The 23,917-nt window shown below is 40.7% G+C and overlaps 2 protein-coding genes across 2 annotated transcripts; both read left to right on the top strand.

The window, feature by feature from the left end:
- Positions 1–1,080: 1,080 nt before the first annotated feature.
- On the top strand, positions 1,081–9,232 carry LOC137198210 (transmembrane protein 196). Its single transcript, XM_067611886.1, has 5 exons — positions 1,081–1,543; positions 4,656–4,712; positions 7,488–7,623; positions 8,214–8,332; positions 8,469–9,232. The coding sequence occupies exons 1-5, from the start codon at positions 1,379–1,381 to the stop codon at positions 8,538–8,540; spliced, it is 549 nt and encodes a 182-aa protein (XP_067467987.1). The 5' UTR covers positions 1,081–1,378; the 3' UTR covers positions 8,541–9,232.
- Positions 9,233–11,360: 2,128 nt separating this feature from the next.
- polr1f (RNA polymerase I subunit F) lies at positions 11,361–17,311 on the top strand. Its single transcript, XM_067611180.1, has 4 exons — positions 11,361–11,698; positions 14,609–14,750; positions 14,861–15,069; positions 16,189–17,311. Exons 1-4 carry the CDS (start codon positions 11,397–11,399, stop codon positions 16,688–16,690), a joined length of 1,155 nt encoding a protein of 384 aa, XP_067467281.1. The 5' UTR covers positions 11,361–11,396; the 3' UTR covers positions 16,691–17,311.
- Positions 17,312–23,917: the final 6,606 nt, after the last annotated feature.

The following is a 23,917-nucleotide window of genomic DNA, read 5'->3' on the forward strand; positions in this document are numbered from 1 at the left end:
TTGTCAATTTTAAGTGTAATCTACAGTAAAACACACACGGTTGACAGTAAATTACACTCTGTAACACCAATGAGTCATTAACTCCCAACTGGCTTGAATATTTATGAGGCAAAGCATGGATCACATCCAATGATTGTGATCTAGTTTAGTGTCCAGAATCATTAAATTAACATAATTAACATAAAGACTTTCTTTGGTTCAGACTGGGAAAGAGAATGAAAGGGAGCAAAGACCAGAAGTGATGTCAGTATATGGTTTTGTAGGTAACTATTGGGGGGAAAAGGGCCCAAGAACCTGAAACATTAGTCACTAGAGTGCTACATATTCTTATAAGCTACTCCAGGTTGTATGTTCTTGCAGGAAGAAGAGATGTAGGATGAGATTATCTTGCAGGTGTGTCGCTGCTCTGAGTGGTGCAATATGCAATTCAGTTAAGAGTTAACGGTTAAAATTTTAGAACAGCTTGTCTAAGTTGCAACAATTATAACAGCAATCTTGTATATCTGTGAGTCTGTTGTGTATGTGTGTGTTATTTCTCTAAGCAACCCAGACAAAGCCAGTCTTGATACATAAAATCTGTGTGTGCAGTTGCCAGGATTATCATACATATCTGGAGCAAACTCTCCCAGAAATGTGCTCCAAATTTCAATTCTTGTAAAAGGAAACTACACAGGAGTACTACTTGAAATAATCATCTTGCACTACACTCAAGCAGCACTGTAATGTATCCGTTTTATTCGATTTTCGCTTAATTTGATCTCTTATTGTGTTCTTTTGTAAAGCACTTTGAATTGCCCTGCTGTTGAAAGGCCCTATAAATCTCTGTACTTTTCTTTTTAGTTAGTGACACATTAATTCACACAAACTTGATTGAAATGAGTCTTTGGCTTTGGGTCCATTTAATTCCTGCCTATATCGTTTGAATTCTTCCACATGGGAGCGGAGGCTGCAACACATGACCTCAGTCTTTATAAAGTACTGGCTACGGCTGTGGATTGCGCGCTTGTGTGCGTGCGCGTGCCTTCATTTATTGTGCGCGCGCGCGTGTGCGTTTGTATTTGCTTTGGTGCTTAAGCACCTTGGACAGCGCTAGGCGGCACACACGCACTTCTGCAAACGGAGGAACTTCAACAGAGCGCTCTCATTAGAATAATACCGCAAAGCCAGACCGCTTCTAGCTCCAGTTTTATATACTTTTCTAATCTCTTAGGTTCCCTTTACTCTTTTGACTCTACTTGGACCTACTTGTTTGGATAAATCCCTGTTTTCCTGCCGGGTATGAGTCAGTAGAGCTGCGCCGTCCTCGGAGCACCGAGAAGCGGACTCCTCTCGCCCTCTGTCCGCCTCCTGCTGGAGCTGGAGAGATGCCCGGGGCAGGATGTGCTCCAGCCGTAAGATCCTGTGGAGCCTGCTCCTGCTGTCCTTGGTGGAGGTGGGCCTGGGTGTGGCGAGCATCGTCCTGGGAGCCGTGGGCATCAGCTGGGTCCGGGGAGAGCACAAGCCGCAGCAAGGCGACGCTTCCCCGGTCTGGAGCGGACTCTGTGTATGTCCTGGGAATAACTCTTATCCTTACTTTCCCCCTTATTTACCCCCAGAAAGGTTAAGTATGTCCAGGGATGTAATGCAGGGCACAGGCCGTTTAAACTCAGAAGCATCAGCCTTTATACTTATCCACCTTTATAAGGAATGTTTTTTTTTTGTGATTCTTTAAGACTTCAGACTGTACACCTTTGTATAAAATGAAAATAAGGCATGTGACCACAAAGGTGTGTAAAGGAAAATGAATGATTGATTCTACTTTGAAATAAGGATAATGGTCGTTTTAATATGATCTTTGTCAGTTTATCAGCATAATGGTAGAAGTTGCGTTGCAATACACATCTTTGTTAACATGAAGGGGATTCTTTTGGTTTGGTTGATGATTTTCATACAATGACACTAACTATAAGTTTGGATTTGATAAAATATTATTGGAAAACACTTAAAAATCAGAATGAACATTTTCCTAAAAAGTTTTTTTTTCTATGGTTCAATTATAAGCTTTTTCATTATTATCATTTTATTGAGTGTTGGTTTGAGAAAGAATAGTCTCAGTTTTTGTTCATATTGGTCATTGTTTTCCCAATATTAATCACTAACTGGATGTTGTGGTTTATCCACCTTTTTATTTTTAACAACATCCTCCCAGTGTTAAGATCTGTGGTTGAGACTAAAACATTGTGGTTATGTTCGGTTTGAAAGACTTCATGCGTTTGCCTGTTAGATGTCGGAGAGTCTATTAGATGCCTCTGTGCTGGAGCTAAAGATCAGTCTCATTAATTCATGCTTGAATTGTTGCTCAGAGCTGGCGAGGGTCAAAGCTTTTACCCGCAATCATCCTCTCTGTCTTCTGCATATGTCTTCCCCGATTGCTGCACCAATTTCAGCCTTGTTGACTTGATTCTGCTACTGAACAGTAAAAAGTGGAGTTTCTGACATTTTTAGTGGCCATATATCATAAAAGAAACATATCTACAAAGTTTTGAGTATCTAAAAGACTCCTTTGTGTACATAAAACAAAAAGAGGGAGAAAGAGATTAGTATTGGTTGCATATTTGAATGTGTCTGCGCATGTGAAATGTGTGCACTTCCACAGCGTACAAAGCTGATATGCAATGTGACGTCTATGTGTTCAACCTCATCAGCTGTTGAGCGCTGTCTGCTGAGTCAGCCACCTTTGTCTCATGATCACCGAAAGGTTTAGGTCTGCTGTCATTAAGACTGACTGACTGACCACTGTCCTTATAGTAGATTGGATGTCAAACATTAATTGCAGTCACAGTTCTACATTATTTCCAACAAATTAAATGTTCAAAGTTTCGGGATGATAGATTTACTGTCCTGCAGAAACAGGAAAGAGATCGTCAATCATTTCCTGTATTTTTCAGTGCATATACATGGCTTTAGCGGAAGTTATGAAACAGTTTGTTGACACATGAGATGAGTCAGATTAGATATTTTAAGTTTTGTGCTGAGTTCACTGGAGAGTCGTTCTTTAAGACTGTTGTCTGTTTCGGATGCAAACTGCTTTTGTCTGGTGCATTCAATGAATAGACATGATCCAGAAGACTTTTTGAGACTGTAATATCTAAACAAAAGGCCCGATCTCAATTTAAATCAATGCATCCTTAAAAATGTGAAAATAAACAAACTTAGCTAAATCCCGAGGGCAGACAGACCCTCAAGGTTCTGAGGTTGTGTGATGTGTTATATAGTACAGTATCTACAGATGTTACAAATATGAATTAAAAGGGAAATGAATCTTTTTTTTCTGTATCTATAAGATACTAGATTATTAAAAATGTTTTTAAAGTGACACTGAGGAACTCATTTCACCATATTTGTAAACTGTTTTGTGTCTTAAAGTCCAACTGATACTGATGACTGATTTTTTTTTTACAGCATACATATCTGTAAATTATGTCCTGTGTGCTCCTTTGAGAAAAAAAAACAAACAAAAAAAAAACATACACAAAAAGGTACAAATTTTGCCCCCTATGGTTGTGTTGATTCATCAGAATATTGTTTGGACTTTGTCTACTCAGATGGAGTTTCCACACAGTGAATACAAATGCTTCATTTTAGCATCCGGCTTCACAACAAAGGGCCACAGACGCTGAACAACAACCCACATGAGCTCTCCTGCTGGAGTGGCCTTCTTAAACATGAACACACATCTTGTCCTGTACCTTATAAACATTCAGCGGTGAAAAATTGCCAGACCACTAATGACAGTCAGCAGGCTTAAATAGCTAATTAGCAGCTCAGCTGCAGCACGTTAAACAGCATGGTACCTGCAAATGTCACTTTGGTCCAGTTAGATGCTGGTGTGGTGCTTATTCTTCAATACCACTGCTAATAACACACAGTCTGCCCGTGACTTGTACGCTTGTTTGTTTACTTTGTCTCTAGTTCCCCTGCCAGGCTCAGCCTGCCAGCTGCTGCCAACACAGACACCTCCAGCCACTGAGAGCAAAAGAAGTGTTTCTGATATTTTCCCAAGGACCTTTTTTTCTTCCTTTTAATGATAAAAAGCAACTATTAACTTTTTTAAAGCCACTGCCAAAATAAAATGTGATTACAGTTGGACAAAAAACAAAGAGAAGACAAACTAAATGTACCTTTTAGACCATTAACAATGCCCAATAAAGTACTGTCAAACTACAACAGGTACTGTAACTGATACTGAGATTGGAATTGACAGAAAGCCCATAAGTCATCACACACACACACACACACACACACACACACTCACACACACAGACTGCTGCTTGCAACTCAGCAAAATATTGCAGCTCACAGCTCAATGTGCTGTCTCACTTATAAGCTCACTCTGCCAGCAGAATACGCCACCGTGCTGTTCCAGTTCAGTCTGAATCACTGACATCCAGGACAATATGGCTTCCTGCTAGAAACCCACAATGACACACTCTATTTTTAGGGGGAGAAAATTGCATCTGAAGAACTCTGTGTACACAATACATTCATCCTTCCTGTTGTCAAGAAGGGTAATCAGGAAGGGAAGTTTATATAGTTTCTTAACCAGTAATTTTCTCAGTTATAAACTTACTTCTGGAATTGTTTATTGACTCTTGTGTTGTTCTCTCTCTATTCAGTTTCTGGTCTGTGGGATGTGTGGAGTGCTGTGTGCTCGAAAGAGGACGGGCCTTATTGTAAGTACTTGTATATCTTTTGTTTGTTTGTTTCCCCCTAAGAGCCAGTCATCTGTTCTTTATCTTTTCTTATGAAAATTAGATTGTGATCTCTATAAAGAGCATATTCTTACCGCAGCAAACAGGAAGAGCATTCAAGTGATGTGACACACAAGTGTGTGATGACACAAGCATGACACAAAACTTTAAAAGTTAAAGGGGATATAATATGCTTTTTGTGATTTTCTGTCTTTTACTGTATATATGGTTATAATTTTGGATATCCATGTTAAACATTGTCAAAGGTCTAAAACTAAAATATGTAAAAATGCTCCCTGCAAGTCAAAAGGCAGAGCTTCAACCTGCTCTTAACACTCTGTTTGCTAAGTTACCTCTACTTCCTCCCCGTGAATACCCCAGATCATTCATGCATGCCCACAGAAGGCCATCTGTTTCGTACTCTTTGTTGCTAAGGCTGTTCCATGGACTGTTCACATTGTCCACTTGCATATTTCGGATTGGATTTGGGCTTGAACGGATGTATTTGTGAAGTTTCCATTTTGAGTAAAGAACAAGAAAAAGAAGTGAAATTCCGCTACTACTGTTTATTTGCGTGGCCTCTGGAAGCACTGAAAGTCTGCTATGGGGCAGCTTCTAAAAGCTAACCAATAAGAATAGAGTGCACTCATCAAGAGGAGGGTCTTAAAGAGACAGGATCTAAAACGACCTTTTTCAGACAGAGGCTGAACTGAGGGGCTGCATAAAGAGCCAATATAAAATCAATAAGGAGCTTTTTTGAACTGTAAATCATGCAAAGATATTCCAGTAGAGCTCCAGAATAAAAATACAGACATGGAAATGTGCATAATATGTCCCCTTTAAAGTGTTATAGCATTTCATGCTTTTCAGAAAGTTTCCATCCTTACAATTAAAAATTAGTATTCAGTGGAAATCAGACATTATTTCATCTCTCTGTGTGTCTCCGTCTTTCTCCCTCTCATCTTCCCCTCTGTTCTTGTCAGATTTTCTCGCCCTTGGTTATGCTGGCCTCAAACAAACTTGATGAGATGAAACATGACAAAACACTGAGTGATGGGTTTTGAAGGCCAATTCATCCATTAAAGATTTGATCCATGTTATCAAGATCTAGTTCCAGCTGACTGGAACAAAGACCACTGGAAACAAAATTCCGACACTACATTTTCCATTTTGTTAAGCAAGAGAGCCTTTACGAAACCTGAATCGATGTTGATTATTATGTACAGAAAATGGACAGTTAGCTTTATGTTTCTCCATTGAAAGATTATTTTGAACCCCAAATACTCATATTCAATGAAAACAATAGAGAATAGTGTCAAATATCAGTCCATGCACAGCAGTTATATAGCATATGTACTCTCAAGTGTATGTATCGATGTTGAGTCTGGAGGATGCAAATGTATTGGCTCTGTATCGTGAGTATTGACAACACACACAAGGACTGTGTACCCCTGGAAGTTTCCAAGTAAAGACGGTCCAACCCTGTCGAACACTCAAAGGTGTGTGTATATATGTATGTGTGTGTGTGTTGCCCTCTGAGCAGGTGCATACAGTGTGTTCTGAAAGAGACATCTGAGGAAACCAGAGGAGACAAGCAGTCACCTCTCCTCTTCACTTTCTGTCATTCTTTCTGTCTTTTTCACTCAATGATCGCCTCACACACTCTCACTGTCTCCGAGCCCTCGTGTTTGTCTCCGACTCTCTCTGTCTGTCTGGCTGTCTGTCTGTCTGTCTCTCTCTCTCCTGCGGATAAGGTACTAATGATGGATCAATGTCAGCACAATCTGCTGTAACAGAGACATCCCTCAACCTTTATCTCCTTCTGTCTCACCCTATCCATCCCCACCTATAGTCTCTTTCTCCATTTCTTTCCCGTTTTCATCGCTCTCATCCATCTCTCTGCCTTCTCGGCTCACTCTCATCCTCCCACTCGTTTCGGTGCTCTAACCCTCTCCATCTTCCTCTGCTCATCTCATTCCTTCCCCTCCCTCCCTGTCTGCCTGTGGGGTGATGATTGCATTAGGTTGGTTTGGCTCCGGACTCCTGCCAGCCGCTCTCCACACTTCACCGGATAATGACTGAAATTGGAGATGCCCTTTTCCATGCGGTTAAAGGCACTAAAGGCATCTGTACTGGGAGCAATGAAAGAGAACCTGTACTCTAGAAACAATAGACACACACACACATACCTGCATACACAATCAACAGAGAGTTGTATTGAAGCAATTGGATTTTATTATTCTGACTGCAAAGTAACGGAACTGCAATCATTTTCCCATCAGCTCACGCTGGAAAAATGGGATTCTCATACTGGGATTGAATTTTCCAGTTGCTGATTACAATTCAAGTAATCTGTAATGTATGATTTATTACAGGCTGAGAGTAAAAATCTTGCCAACCCTCTAACACACAGTCAGGACACACACACACACACACACTCACACACCAAATGAGTGATGCAAGCATATTTACAAGCTGTGCAATATTTCTGGATGAGACAGTTTGCTTTGAGAGCGTTCCAATTTTCTAATAGGAAATGAGATTTATTTTGTCTGATACACATTACTCATTGCAGCAGCCGCCATCCAAAACAGCTGAATGATGGAGATGGAAGCTTAATAGTAGTTTGTATCTCCCATCTCATCATATTTTGTCAGTTTGTTTACATATTTGTGGATGGGATATCAATTTCGCCATTTTCATTAGCATAAACACACACACTATCTCTCTCTCTATCTGTTTCTCTCTGTCTCTCAGATGATCCTGTTTTCAGCGTGTTGTATCTGCGGTCTGATCGGTGGTATCCTCAACTTCCAGTTTGTTCGCGCACTGAGCAAACGACCAGACTCCATGCACTCGATCCACCTGGCTGCCATGACTCTGGCCTGTCTGGGTAAACATGAAATTAAACAACACAACAATATGTGATGTAGCTGTTTTCCCGTAAAAATCAAACTCTGCTGAGTTTTTTCTTCTGAATCTTCCCTAAAGTCTGTTTTCCTCACCACATCTCTAACATCTTATAAAGAGTATGACGCACTGAAGATGGGATAACAAACTCTTCCTGTAAACTCCACCTCCACTCAAAAATATGTTTTTCTTACTGTTATTCCAGTCAGATGTTTGAGCTTGGCTGTGCAGAGTGATGTTCTGTATTTACACTTGAATGTTTTCACATTCATCTACTGAAGGTTGAAAGTTTAACACGTGCACGTAAAAACACAATTGTGATGTCACAACTAGTTAGGAAGCCAATCATGGTCCAGTACACATCTTGCATACACGGAGGCCTGAAACCTGAGAAACACTGAGAATGGGTTTTTTTCTGTGAAGTAGAAAACAACTTGTGTCCAGGAGTTAAACAGCTGCATTTTCACAGATTCAGGATTTTCTAATGATTTTCATGTTATAAAACATGTCAGGGGGGAATCTTAAAAAATAAAGAATTCCTCCATTGTTTCTCCCTTTTTCTGTCTTGTCCAGGCATCTCCTCCTGTACCTTATCCACATGGCTGACCTGTCGCCTGGCTAGCTCCGAGCAACAGAGGATGTTCCTGGAGAGGGAGCACTCGCTGCACCATTCACACGAGATGACTGAGAAGGTAGGACATGATAGCAAGAGACAGCTTCATATTGGTGCACTTGTCAACATGATGGTCTCCAACAGGTGAAGGAGAATGACTGAAAAAGGCTTGAAAGTTCATGGAAATATGTTTTTTGTGTGTGTGTCCCTAACAGGAGATCCTGGACAACTCCAGTAATGGCATCCCTCAGATCTCCTACAATGGACACACCGCCATATCACCATGATGACGCACCACCAACACCAACAAAGGCGACTTGCACACACTGAAACAGAGACAGTTTATGAATCGCTTGCTGTCAGCAGACAAATACAGCATGTACTTCTGCGGCTGCAGCATATAACCATATCCTGACTACAGGGGAGTGAACCCAGGTCTTTCTGTAGCCGGAGCAAAACCAACATTTGGACACTAAGAGGGAGGCGTTTGTGTTTCTGAATAATTATGCAAACACGGGTTCAAACCCCTCCCTCTGTTTAACTCAAACCAAAGCCGGGATGGAGAGCCGCCGTTTGGGTGACAATTCAGGTGACAGACATTTGCGTGACATCATCTGACCTTTAAACTAATGAGCAGAACAGGATAGTTTTTATCCAATCAGATGCCTCAAAGTGATGAGCACAAACCAAGCATGCAGCTGATTCACTTGTTTTGAAGAGCTACTGCTATTTCAGTCTTGATGCCCTTAGTCCCTCTCTCTCTTCTCGTTATGGGTTTATGGAATGCAGATCTTGAGATCAGTAAACTGTATATATCATCTGATAATGGAATGCTTTGACATGAAAATACATTGATGCGCAATGTACTGTATATCATGCTTGTATATCGGGACTCTAGACGTATCTATAAATCAAACATATTTTTTATAAATGCTTCTTATAAAAGTGAATTCAATTAAAGTATGACAAATCTGAACGACGGTCAGTCTAGCGTGGATTATTTCAGTTCTATAATATTTTTCATTGCAGTTGTTTTTGATAGATTAATTGAGCAGGAGGATGAGTTTGATCCCAAAATATGGAGATTGGGCCCATTTCATCATACTGAAATGTCTAAATACAATAAATGTTTATCTTTCAATAAATGCATGCAGTTAATCTTAAAACCAAGTGTGCAATATCACACACTGTCAACATAGTCAATGTGAAGCTGGATTTAAGAAGCCACGGCATCCCTACAGGATCTCAGTTTAACACAGTGATGCTTTTGGCTCTGCTCAGGGTTCACATTCTCATCATAAAGTTATGTGATGAAGTAAATCTATTTTACAGCAGCTTTCAAACCTGGATATTAAGTGCTTCACAAAGCAAAAGCAGACACAGCAATAAAAAACAATAACACTCACGACGCTCGCGTGCATGCACAGACACAGACACAGCTGTGAGCTCTTATGAAGACATACAATTGCTCTGACAACATCATGCTGCTCAATACCTCATTACGATGTTTGCCTACTCCAGATAGCACCAAACAGCGGGGTGTGTGTGTGTTAACTATGGCCTACAGCAGCAGAAGCCGCTGGGAGCTCTTGCTGACTAAGAAACCCCGTCACTATTTATCACTGTGACAACTGACGGGAGTTGGCCACGGAGCCCCAGAGAGGACCAGATCCGCACACTGCCTGCTTGTGTCTGTGTGTGTGTGTGTCTGTGTGGGCTTGTGTGCGCGTCTGTGTGTATGTGTGTGTCAAATGCTGAATCATGTGACCTCCTGTGGTGCTGCTCTGTCAGAAAACAGTAACACTAGAATATTCTAAATGTGTGTGTGTCTGTGTGTGTGTGTGCATGTGCACTCTTTGCACTAACTGACACCTCAGGTCACCTTAATGATCTTAATGTGCCATTGCAGGTAAGAACAAGATACAGAATCAATCAATGCTTGATGAACAGCTTTACAGCATTCTTGCCAGGCTAGTCAGACCTGACTTGAAGTTTACGTAACAAAGGACATGGTGGAAAGAAAATGCATAATTTTCTGTAAGTAAATAAGTATTTCAGGGTGCATCATGGCTGTTAACAGCATGCTGTAATTGTAAATCATTTGCCTTTCACACAATTACTAGAAAGATTCACATCAGTTTTCAAAAATATCATCCAAAACATTTCTGAACATAGTTTAATTTAGGAATTGGCACCATCTAACCATAGCATCAGCTGAAACAATGGTCTTAAGGGATAATTTCACAATTTTTCAAGTCTTTTTAAAAACAACAGTCAGGTGCCAATATAAACACTGAAAGAGGTTTTACTCACTGTAATCATTCCTCCTGTTCATACTGACCATTAGAAGATCCTCTCCAAATACACTCACAATGTAACTGATAGGGGACAAAATCAAGAGTCTTCATTCTGAGAAAAAAAATGTATTTGAAGGTTTATCTGAAGATAATATCAGTCTCCACCTGTTTGAGTCAGTCAAATTAAGTGGATATCTTCCACAGTCTTTTCAGTAAAAAAATCCCTCTGTCTGTCTTGACAGACAGTGTTTTCCTGTTCAGCTGCAGTGGAAGGACCGTAACAAAAAGAGGGAATTTGGCACTGAAAAGACAATGACTTGATTTAACTAATTTGGATGAAGCCTCATATTATCTCCAAATTAACGTTTAAATACATTTTTGCACAGAAGGAGGGCTGTGGATTTTGTCCCCCATCATTTACATTGAAAGTGCATTATGAAAGGATCTCTTAATGGCTAGTATGAACAGGAGGAATGATTATAGAAAGAAAAACATCTGTCAATGTTCATTTGGGCACAAGAAAGTGGGTAAATCCTAGTTATATTTTCTGTTACTATCAAGGGGTTGCTTTTATTATTTTGCTAAACACAATCATAAAACAAAAATGTAACAATTATTAAATGACTCAAAAATCTTTTGTTCATATATGTAAATACAGCAGTAATTTATCTGGTCAAAAATACATATAAGGGTTTCAACTTGAACACTGGTTTGAACCGTCACCTGTCGTTCCTCCTCCTCACCAGCAGGGGGAAACATAAACAACGTTTTCAATATCTAACAAAAGTTGAGCCTTCCTTAAAGCGGAAGTCGGTTGTTGTTTGTCTTCCGGTCTTCCTAAACAGCATGGCGAACTACGAACATGCTGAAGACGACCCAAAACATGTGAAAATGTCGGGCGAAACCCCCGCTGCCCGCGCCGAGGAGCAGCCGTCCGGAGAGTCCTCTGTGCCGGGCAGAGACGCGGGCGCGGTCCCGTGCTCCGTCCCGTCGTTCGCTGCCGCTTCCGAGCTGCTGTCAGCGCCGTACTCGTGTCTGGTCATGAACACGCACCGGAGACACATCGCCCTGCCGCCCCTGTACCTGAACAAGAAGAAGACAGGTATACAGGAGGAACTGGAGGCCGATCTGCTCAAGTTCTCCGAGAGGTAGTACAAAAACACAACTTCTGTCCACACAACGTTATCTGCGTTTTCTATATTTCTGCTGTGCCGCACATGATACCACCCATCATTACTGTCCACAAACACGTTAACAAAACAATGTCAACTATTTCTAACATCATGCAATGTTAAGCCTGACTGTATTTTGTTTATGTAGCCGTCTTCTGTCTTGAAACGAGCAGTTAACATCGTGGAAGCGCTCAAAACACCATAGTAGGTCCATTATCGGACACACAATTTAGGTTTGTAGTTACTGGCCATGGCTTCACCTCCTTGTCACTGCTGATTGACTGTAAACAAGACTGAGTCCAAGCAGTTTTGAGAAAGTGTCCACTTATTTTAATTACTTAAAGCAGCAAGACCTAAAGGTAAAAACACTCCTCTACAATAAAGTCTTGCATTCAAATGTATTGAAAGTAAAGCTATGAGATATGAAGCAGGATGAGCACTGTCAGTATTACTGTACATTATTGGATTATTATTGATACATCACTGTGTATGCAAGGTTTAATGTTGCCACCAGTTAAAATAAAGCATTTTTACTTCTTTTTATACTGTTGGATTGTTTAATCCACATCACATAGTAGTTTATAATATCTCACATATATTTTGTATGTAAAACCTTGATTTTCAAACCAGTAACTATAAGGCTTTGTCACAGCAGATGTTATGAGCACAGTGTTCATAACATTGACGATGGCTCTGCTATATTCAAGTGGCCCAGTAAGTAAGTAAATAAGTAAGTTGTGACAAGGAGCCAGCATGCACAATACCAGAGTGCAGGACGCTAAAACTGAGGCAGCTAAATTGAATTCAGCCATTGTTAATTTTATTATTTACACTTGTGTTTTTCCAATTGTGACATGTCAAAATATCTACTGTGTAAAAGACCTATTGGGGTACCCAGAAGCAGGATTGAGAACCACCGGTTTAAAGGTTGAGTCAGTGATTCTGGAGAAAGCTTGTTCAATACACTTTTTGTCAGATTCAGTGAATATCTCCTCACGGTCCGCTAGGCGTCTGTTCTGTGTGTGTGCTGAAAAAAAAATCCAGACTTCATATACAACTCTGGTTCTGTAAATGTGAAACAAACAAAGAGCCACACAACACTATTCCAGCCAGTCAGCAGGGGGCATTCATGCCTGGCACAGGATGGGGGAAAGTCATCAGAGCAGCTGTCTATGTGATGACATGATGACAGTTGTTTGTCTCCAGCACCCGCTGTGGCCAATTCATATAGAAAGTGTTTTCTCACAGAACAGATACGCTTCCATTGTATTAAATGTATAAATCCACACTGAATCCAAAACTGTCTCATTGAGCCCCCCTGTGTTTTTTTTTATCCTCTGAGTCCGTTTATTTTGGGTTTAGTGAAGCATAATCTGAGCAAGCAGCTGTTTAAATCACACAAATATCCCAATGCATATTTGTTTCGAATTTATTAACCAAATCAATGAATCAATAAATACAAAGACTGTCGAGCTGACATGTAAACTATTTTGGTTCAGTAAATTTTGCCGTCAGTCAGCCTTGTGAAGGCAGTTTGTCCAGCTGCTGTCCTCTCAGCTCCCCACGAGCTGCAGCTGACAGACGGCTGCTTCTGTGGACGCTGAACGAAGGTCGAGTGAGAAGTGTGGAGGCTGCAGAGAGGTGGAGAGTGTGGATGGACTGTTGTGCTCACATGAGACAAAAAACTTTTTCTGTTTGTGATAAACTGTGAGAAGAACAGAAGTGACTCTACGGCTGATGTATCAATCTGGATTCTGCCATATTTTTCTTTTGGTCGTTGCCGTGGCAGTGTGCGTCCTTGAATTTTGGCGGGCGGAGCTTCTGAAGGAGCATGAAGGGTGGGGTGTATTTGTTTGGGTGTTTAGTTTAAATATCAACAATCCTCTTCCAGAATGACTGACTCTACCTTTAATGAGTGAGGATAACGTGATCATTTTCATCTCTGTCCATATTCTGATTAATCAATGAATAGTTTAGTTCAGAAAATGTCAAAAAAATTCTGAAAAGACTCTATTACAATCTTCAAGAGCCCAAGGTGATGTCTTCAAATGGATTACATCTTACTAACAGTCCAAAACCAAAGATATAAAGAAGAGAAAAGCAGCAAATACATTTGAGAAGCCTCAACTGGTAAAGTTACTAAAGTGATTCACTGACGATCAGAATTGCTGTCCAGTAAGTTCCTGTCAGTCAACTTACTAATGAATTATTCATTTCAACCTGCATCGTGGAACTTTTACATATAATTGAACGTCTGTTACATTCAAGCCCTTGCCAAACAAGTTCACACAATGCTGATTAATTCTATTACTGCTGGATAAATATCTCTGCATTTCACAATATACAGAGTGTCTAAATCTGATGTCGGTGGCGATGAATGCATACTGTGCATGCTCCATGGGCAGAGCATGCACAACAGAGACTTCTGTCGGTTAGCCCTCTGCTAGCTTGAATGGGGATAAAATAATTTAATTGTACGGCTCCTCTAGACTCTCCAAATGTTATCAATTCTGATAACATTCACCTCCCTGATAGTGAAATGAATCATTTTGTGGGGGGTTTGTGACGCTCAAAACAATTTGTCCACTGTTTTACATCCGCAACAGTAGCGACGGAGCAGGCTACGACTGAACCTGTGATGTGTCAACAGTGTTTTTGTTGTTTCTCTCACTGCCAGAAGGGGGAGACAAAAGTCCCGCACTCCAGCTTTAAGCATAAGATGACATTATGACATGCATTCTGTTGTATTTATGTGCGGGGGTTTTTTGGTGTAAAAAATGGAGCTGATGTGACAAACAGAAAAATGTTCCAAGCCATATTTTACTGTATTAAACTATTTTAGTTCCCACCAAGCTCAACTCAACTCGTCCTGTCTTTCTCTTGCAGTCTGAAGGGAGTTCCTTTAGCTTACGACAACATCAGGATAGTGGGGCAGCGTGGACACATTTACGATGACAGCGGCTACATCCACATGGACATAGAGGCCAACTTTATTGTATTTCAGCCCAAAAAAGGACAGAAACTGCTGGTGAGATTTGATTTACATTTACAGCTACATTTGTAAGTTTTTTTTTAAAACCTCTGGCCTGTCTGCATCGTGTTTAAATCATTTTATTTCTACTGTGTTTCTGTTTACAGGGTAAGGTGAATAAATTAGGTGTAAGCCATGTTGGCTGCCTGGTGCACGGCTGCTTCAACGCCAGCATTCCCAAACCCAACCTGGTCTCCATGGAGACCTGGAGGGACGCAGGGCCGAGGATCGGAGCTGAGCTGGAGTTTGAGGTGACAGCGCTCGATGCCGACACTGCAGGGGTCCTGCTGATCAGAGGAAGGCTGGACAGAACCAGGCAAGTGTGCATGCGTGTGTGTGTGTGTGTGTGTGTGTGTGTGTGTGTGTGTGTGTGTGTGTGTGTGTGCGTGCTTGTTGTACCTGCATCATCTCTGCAAGCACGGCACATCTCTGTTTACTTCTGTGGGTAAGGAGTTTACATGGAGAGTTCACTAGAGGCTACAATCTGGGGCCATGTCCACACTAAGAGGAATACATTTGAAAATGCTCTTTACACATTAAAATAATCTCATCTGGATTCTCTGTTTGTAATAATACTGAAGTCAATATCACGATTGTCATCTTTAACTCACAGTATCTTGTTAAGTACACCTGTGCACAATATTCTCAGTCCTCACGGTGGAGCTCTGATTAGTTATTTGTACTGAAAAATAACACTGAGTTAGTCATATTTATTACCATATTCAGAAGTTAAGAACACTCAGGTATTTGTTTGCTAAAACAGGAAATTTAAAGTAAATCATGGCTTTCCTTAACGTATCTTGTGAATGTCATAATAAGTCATGTAAATAGATTTGATAGATTAACACTTATCTCATTATCTTATTATCCGGATCTTTTAGAGTGACATTATTTTTAACAAACGCTTGTGTAACAGACAGGTACATAAGGGAGACACTGCTATACTGCTTTATATTCAGGGTTAAGTTGTAGTTAAGTTTGGGATTAACCCTGTCAACATATGCAGCTGCTGGTAAACAAAATTAGGAACTCCGCTCGGTTGTTGAAGAGCTGTAGCATTCATTTTCTGACACACTGTAGCGCATACTGAACATTCTTTGTTATATTTACAGTTCACTGATAACATCCAGCACACCTACCTGCCTGTCTTGAGCATCTCTCCCCTGCACACTCGCCTCACACACTCCACACTGAACGCTCCTAAAGAAGCTGCGTTACTCTGTTATTTTCTATTTGCCCAGCCCTATAATCAAGTAGAATACTAATGATAGTAGAGCTCAGTTTTGCTGTTGGATAGTTTTTGAATGTTACTGTGTTGTTTGAATGTTCCCTGAAGCGAATACTTTTGTGTTGTAGAAACTCGCTGTATATTGTCTGGGAATCAAAGTGTTGAGGATGTTGTTAAACCCTCGATTGATGTCTTTTTGTATCTCAGGGTCCAGGAGCTGCTGGCTATGGGTGAGAGCTCAGAGTCGAACATCCCTGCAGACGAGCAAGAGCCACCAGACATGGAACCGACCCCAGAACCCACCGAGGAGTCTCCTGATGATACCCCCAAGAAAAAGAAGAAAAAGAAGAAGGACAAAGTCAAAGAGGAAGAGGGAGAAGAGGCGGTACCAGTAACGTCCTGCTCCCAGCCGGACGGCAACACCACTCTAGAGCTGAACGGAACAACAGACGACGTGAACGGCAATGAAGCCGGCGAGAAAAAGAAGAAGAAAAAGAAGAAGGAGAAGCGACTGAAAGAAGAAGCCGAAGAGGTGGAGCTCTCTCCAATGGAGATCCACGGCAGCGACTCCAGCGGTTACCATAGCGACAAACCAAACAAGAAAAGGAAACACGAAACTGGTAGTGACATCACATCAGGGTTTAGCGAAGAATCTGAACCACCAAAGTCCAAGAAGAAGAGGAAAAGTGACATTGAGCAGTTTGCCTGAGAAAAGTATTATGTCTGGAAAGCAAGTTGTGTATAATAACTGAGGCCATTTTTATGACAACCGTGGTTCTGGAGGAATATACTGACGTGCCTTAGTGATTAAACACAGTTTTAGCAAGCAAGATTTCTGTCCCGTAGTGGGTTCTTCCGTTAAAATCATTTAAACAGAGAGTCAAACATGCAGATGAGAAGAAAGAAGAAAACTTCACACATAAGGACTCATTGGATTGCAGTTTCCTTACTTTACCTGATGGGGGAGCAAAACTGCTTCATTGAAACACACTTGGGACATAAGACAAGAGTAAAACCTTGTCCACATTTTCTCCTGTTTGTTAGTGAGGGTCAAAGGCTAGACAATTGAGAAGGCCAAACTCCATTTAAGAAACATGTTCTGTTGCCACCATCCTCTCCTTGATAGGATTTTCTCGATGATGGCTGCAAGGAAGGAAGAGTGTTTTTACAGCAAATGTTCAGTATTCTACAAATGCATCCTGTACAGTGACAGACAGTACAGTCAGGAATTATTTGTCCTGCATGGATAGTTTTCACAGGAAGGTGTGTTGTCTTTATTTGACTGAGAACCAACAGAAATGGAAATTAAATATATATTTTGACATGTTTATACCGCTTTCACGTTTTTATTCATTTGAAATGTCTGGGGTCTGTTAAATCTAAAAAAAGTTTGAGCATCTACAACATTGCTTTGATTTGTAGGAAAATATATCTGTATAATGACGAATAATTTCAAGAATTAATGTTTTTCATGGCAAATCCTCTCACGGCTAGCTCTTTTATGCTGACCAGTGGGTGTCAAGTGATAAAGTGCTGAGAGACGGCCTAAAGATCTTTGTGTTTTCTTTACCCCCACCTCCACACACACACACACACACAAATCCTGCCTTTCAGTGGGGAGTCTAATTAGTTGTGAGGTGCTAAGAGTTGGAGAGCTTATCGGGTGCTGCCCAAAGAGGTCAGATAAGGAGCTGCAATTAACTCTCCTCATCCTCGTAACACCTGATCGTATATTTCTGTCACCAAGGTCTTTATATCTCCTTTTTTTGTTGATGTTTTTTTTTATATTACATTTCCATATCCCAAAGATAGGATAACTTAAGAGCATTTTAACCACCGCAACAAATTCAGTCAGTTGTTCTATTTATATTGAACTACACTTGATGTTATCCAGGGCTGATTGTAACCAAACAGCCGTGTCTCTTAAGAAATGACGGTACTACTCTCTGATGAGGTGCCCTTAATAAAAGTATTATAAGTTACAAAATCCATTAAAAACTTATTAACCATTACAACTGCAATTTTGATGATTAAAACTCTTTATTAATGACTTATTAACATTTATAACTTCAGGTGATGTGGCGAAATCCACAAGCACATATGAATGAATTGCAACTGCATCATTACCAAATGCAAAGGACAATCAATGGGATTTATCACAACTTGGCAGCCCAAAATTGGATCTTTTTAATGGCTTGTGACTGACTTGTATTAGTAAATGAATTATTACCATTTATATAGACATTAGTTACAACTTATAAACCCTTTATGAAGGACTCTTTAGAAGAGTTAAATACTTAATGAACTGACTCACTGAGATGTTACGGGGTCAATCCTGCTAACAGCAGGCTCACATACAAAATAGAACAGATGCAAGCTCATGTTTCATGTTACTCATATTTTAGCCTTTAGCAGAAGAACAGTAACTCCATTTAAAACTTTTTTGATGATCTAATGTACAATGTAGTCTCATAGTCATTACAAATCACTCCCGGCATTCTCAGAATACTCTGTTTGACCTCAGATTGAGTTACCGCCACAGTTTTAACTGTACAATGACACAAAGTACTTATTATATGAAGGTAGAGAGAGATTAAAAAACAGTCTCAAGTGGACTCTAAATGGTTCTCTGTTTGTCCTCCCATGACCTACCTCTGCCTTTATCGCACTCTTATGCCCGATTTCAACCCCTGCCCGTGTGCACCTGTGCCCGCCCTCCCCATCACCACTCATTTATCTTGTCATTCCTCCTATCACTCCCTCATGCCGACTCCCCATCTTTCCCCATCCTGCCTTCCCTCTCCTCCTCCTCCTCCTGCTTGTCTCCCTGATTTATAGGAGGCGGCGTGCAGTTCACACACATTCCACTTCAGACGCCCCCCTCCTGCCACTGGACTCTCATATCTAGGCACGGTCGTTTATCTTCATGATCCTCCGATGGAGAGAAGAAGAGGGAGGGCGAGAGAGATGAGACAATAGGAGGAGTGTTGTTTTTATTGAGCAGGCAAGACTATCTTTTCCTTACACCTCTGTCTGCCTCTCGCTGCCTCTCTAGGAGTGTTTTCTGGTGTGTGTGTGTGTGTGCTCATGTGTGCAGAGGTTGGCTGGCTCTCTATCTCCTGTGTCAAAGTTTCCAGGCTGGCGGCTCCTACATGAAAGAGCCCGTGGAGTCTTTATGGAGAACAAACGGCGCCCTGACGCAATATTCCAGGTTCAGGACACACACAGGCAGCAACGACCCATGCCACACACTCACTGGCTCTCTCACTCATGCAGACACACCACATCCACAACCCGCAATCCACAAATCCCCATCCTCGCACACCCCCTTTGGCTAGGCCTAATTAGTTAGTATGTGGTCGGCACTCTGCTCTATCCCAGAGCCCCAAATGGCAGCAGGTCATAAAACCTTAAGTGTTCCACCAGTCAGAGCCGTGCAACTGTGGTCATATATCCTCCAACACGGCCCAGCCAGGACTGAATCGTATCAAAGCCCATCACTCACAGGCCTACTGACATCCATGAAATCCCTTTATGGCATTTTCAAAGGCATTTCTGAGAGATTTTTGGCACTTCTGCTTTGCATCTCTGTTTTTTATGCGTTAAGCTTGCTCCCTCAGGTAGGCAAATAGCCCATGCTCACACACACAGACGGACTCGAGCGTTAAACTCTTTCCCAAGGGATCAATGAACACACACACGAATACAAGCACACATGCACACACACACATTTAACCCTGAAAGTAAACGTTACTTTTGCTTGGTGAGCTGGATTCCCATAGTGAGTTTGTTTCCTTGGCACCCGACACCCACCATCCTGCCCTCAGTAACCCTGCCGACGACAGACGGGTGTTTCCTGTGACACCATTCCCTTGCTTAAGGGAATTGTGTTTAGGCCTACATGTGTACATGTGTGTTTGTCCAATTTCACACAGTTATTATCTTTTGGATACCTTGGGGAGTCATAAGTGAAATGTGTTAATTAAACTTACATATGACACCTAACCTATTCGTCTCTGCGTGTGTGTGTCACATTCTGCATCTGGACAGAGGTAGACAATGACAAAGTAAGGACTTTATCCTACATGCCCAGCAAACAGGGGATGTCCCTCTGACATTCAGGGGACTATTGTGATGTTCCAGGGACATTATTTTGTTTGCTGGATAAGTAAAGGTTTGAGGTACTAATCCCTCAGTTGATCTTTCCATTTTGCTTTACTACATACTTTTTTAAGTTTAGAGGTGAGGTATGTAGAATTTACTGGCATCTAGCGGAATTGACTTGGCAAAAATGTAATATTATATACATAAGTATGTTTTAATTAGTTTATAATCACCTGAAAATAAGAATTGTGTTTTCGTCACCTTAGAATGAGCCCTTTATATCTACACAAGGAGTGGGTCCCCTTTCACGGAGCCCACCATGTTGCACTACCATGTTTCTACAGTAGCCCAGAGCAGACAAACCTAGCACTGGCTCTAGAAATGGTCTTTTGCATTTTTTGCATTTTTTTCTCGCATTTTTTGCGTTTTTTTGCGTTTTTGTGTTTTTTGTGTTGTTTGCGAGTTTCACAGCCACCATAGGTTCTCCTACACATTTTGGAGGGGAGGGGGAAGGGGGTATTCAGTCTGTCCCAATCTGCAACCTCACCACTAGATGCCAATAAATCCTACACACTGGTCCTTTAAGCCATAGTTTAACAGTTTGGGAAATAGTCTACACTTATTTGCTTATTTTGCAAGAATTAGATGAGAAGATCGATATCACTCTCATATTTTTGTGCTAATTATGAAGCTATAAGCAAGCAGCTGATAAGCTTGTCTTAGCATAAAGATTGGAAAAAGGGAAGCAGCGAGTCTGGCTCTGTCTGAGCAGTGACTTCTTGAAATCTTGCCCTAACAGTGAGGTTGCCAGGCAACCAGCAGAGACTTCAGGCAGTCACTGCTCCAGGCCAAAAAATAGTCTGGCATAAAACCTCCAGTAAAACCGTTTTTTTCACTTTCGTTTTTGTATGAAAGATATAATATGTTAATCAGTGAGCTTTAGAGGCGCAGGTAGACAGATTTGTTACCTTTAGACAGAGCCAGGATATAGTTTCCCCATTTCTACTCTTTATGCTAAGATAAGCTAAGCGGCTGATGGTTGTTACATCATATTGAACGGACAGTATCAATCTTCTCAAATAACTCTTGGCAAGTAAGCGAATAAGCATATTTCTCAAAATGTAACTATTCCTTTAAATTTGAAGGTATTTATTCAGTTTAACTCTTTCAATTATCTATAGTAAGTTTGCTCTGTGGATCATTTATACAATTACCAAAAATGATTTTAATATATTGAAACCTGTCCTCCAGGTAGCTCTTCAACCAACTATAACTTCTCTAATATGATAGTTTTCCAACTTCTTCAGTCATAAATGTGTAAATCTTAAAGAACTATCACTTCAACACAATTTATGGGTAATATTTGTTTCAATGTAGGATTTTTATTTCAACACTATGGTATTTCAAATTTTACTCAACAGTTTGAATAGTGTCCTAACACTACATCTGTAAAATAGGTGCAGGTGCATACTACTTTTTGTGCACATAGACATACTGAGCAGTATATGCATGTTTTTCTATGGAACTGACTGTGATGCACATTTAACATCTAACACGTTTATATTAGTTTCTGTACACTGTACACATTGTTCATATCTTGCATTCTTTACGTTTGTTTTTTTTTCCATTCTTCTGCCATTTTGCATATCATTATCATATCATATCATTATTTTATTTGGACTCTATTATGCACCTGAAATTTCTTATTTTCTTTTTGTCTGCCTACTTGTATTTGTGTTTTGTGTGTGTGTGTGTGTGTGTGTGTGTGTGTGTGTGTGTGTGTGTGTGTGTGTGTGTGTGTGTGTGTGTGTGTGTGTGCTCTGCCCTGGCCAGCCAGACCAGTGAGATTAATAGGGCTCAGTATAATCAGAAGGTAGTGGGAGGCTCACAGGCGTCTAGACAGTGTTCAGACCAAACCGTAACTCCTACACCCAAAACACTGGGGAAATATTGCAAGCAAAGGACAAAAGGTAAAAAAAATAAGGTTACTTACTTTTAATCTTAACTGTATGCATCTATTATGATTGTAACATCATCCACAGAGACAAAGCTGATACTGAAAGAATGAGGCCAAATCATATTATAACAGCCAAATTGAGCCCCATGATTTACTGTGGAACAACAAGCTAATGTAAAAAAATTACCTTTATCACCTTGAGCTTATAAATCGAGAGGAAAGCGGAAAAGCGGAGAGTAATGAGGGGAGGGGTAAAGTGAGAAACACACACGGCATATCATCAGACTTTCAACTAAAACCTCCCAAAACCACAGAAAAATAAATAAGCCATGAGGGGAAAAAAAGCTTCTGGGTTTGGAAAAAATGATCTCATGTTTAGTCATGTAGCTTTGCAGGACAATACCCAGGACACAACTAAATACTTTATTATTACATTTTTTATGACAACCTTTATGTCACACTGCAGAGCTGAAGGTATGAGTATGAAAGAGGGCAAGATAAAGAGAGAAAGAAAGAGAAGAAGAGATGAAAAGAAAGAGAAACCTGGGTGGCCAAAGCACTGGTGATGATGTGTACATTAGAGCTGATTGCTTGTCTGGGTCCAGACGTTTGAATCCGCCCACTCCACTGAGTCGATATCAGGCAGGCTGATTGCTGGAAAAGCACTTATAAAGTAATTGACAAGAATTTGAAAGAGGCTCCTCTGATCAGTGAACTGACCACTGACTCTGGCAAGCAAGCTCATTTTGATTACTGACAAAGTCAACATATGACAAATACGTTTAACACAAAAAGAAACACACATATATCTTCCTCATTTTCCTCACGGATTTTAGAGATCCACACTAAAAAGACAGCAGCTCTTTTGAAGGTCATAGTAGCCAAATAAGGTTGAGAGTGTAGCATATATGATCAACATGTGCCACAGGTGCATTATACAGAGCTATAACGCATCTCTTTTCTAAGAATTGTACAAGTCAGTGTCATCTGAACATGAGCTGAAGGGGATTTTCCAAAAACCTCTATAACTCTTACTTCAGTTTCATTTTCAAACTCCATAAAGGATGTGAGCACATTTTTTAAAGATGACATGCAATAAAAAATTTTCCTGTGAATTTGGGAAATGCTGCAAAACATCAGCTGATCTGTCTTCTTATCTGTGTCTGAAGGATACTGGATTGAGATTCAGATTGAGAGAAGCATTTCCATTTATTTGAGTCAATTCTACAAACTGTGTTTAGCTGTCATAAAGGTTTAAGGCTGTCAGGAGCTGTGCAGTCTACTACTCTACTACCATTCATTTTAAAGGAGTAGTTAGACATTTTGGGAAATATGCTTGTTCGCTTTCTTGCCAAGAGTTAGATGAGATACTACACTCACATCTGTACAGACCACTTCTAGAGCCTCTGCTAGTTGTCTGACATTCTTGCATTGACAACAAGACTCCAGGAAGCCAGTGCACCCAGCTAAGGAAAAGTCCAGCATATAACCCCCATAAAACCACAACTTGTTGCTCTCATGTCTGTACCAAGCGGCAACTACCATAACTTGAGGTTAAAGCTAATGTACCTTAAAGTGCAATGCCACCGATGGATGCTAGATGCTGGCACCAAAAAATCCCTGGCTACAAATGACTCTCATTCAAAAAGCAGCAACATCTCTCTAGAAATACTTAGTCAGTCATTTTTTCCAACAAGTCATTATAGTCTCAATCACTAAATTCAGGCCCTCTAATAAGTGTGCTGGTGGTCATTTTGGAAATTATAGCTCCTTTAATAAGATTTGAAGACTGACTTATAGTAGGCTTTGATGTCTGCCATGTGGGTGTTGATTGACAGCTGTGATTGACAGTTCATTCACCTGCTGCTCTATCGG

Source organism: Thunnus thynnus, chromosome 15 (genome assembly GCF_963924715.1).
Source record: "Thunnus thynnus chromosome 15, fThuThy2.1, whole genome shotgun sequence".
NCBI lineage: Eukaryota > Metazoa > Chordata > Actinopteri > Scombriformes > Scombridae > Thunnus > Thunnus thynnus.

Coding starts and splice junctions, on each gene's coding strand:
- LOC137198210 (XM_067611886.1), top strand. CDS start 1,379: ATGTGCTCCAGCCGTAAGATCCTGTGGAGCCTGCTCCTGCTGTCCTTG. Junction 4,713..7,487: donor GAAAGAGGACGGGCCTTATT/GTAAGTACTTGT, acceptor TCTGTCTCTCAG/ATGATCCTGTTTTCAGCGTG. Junction 8,333..8,468: donor CACACGAGATGACTGAGAAG/GTAGGACATGAT, acceptor TGTCCCTAACAG/GAGATCCTGGACAACTCCAG.
- polr1f (XM_067611180.1), top strand. CDS start 11,397: ATGGCGAACTACGAACATGCTGAAGACGACCCAAAACATGTGAAAATG. Junction 11,699..14,608: donor CTGCTCAAGTTCTCCGAGAG/GTAGTACAAAAA, acceptor TTTCTCTTGCAG/TCTGAAGGGAGTTCCTTTAG. Junction 15,070..16,188: donor GGAAGGCTGGACAGAACCAG/GCAAGTGTGCAT, acceptor TTTGTATCTCAG/GGTCCAGGAGCTGCTGGCTA.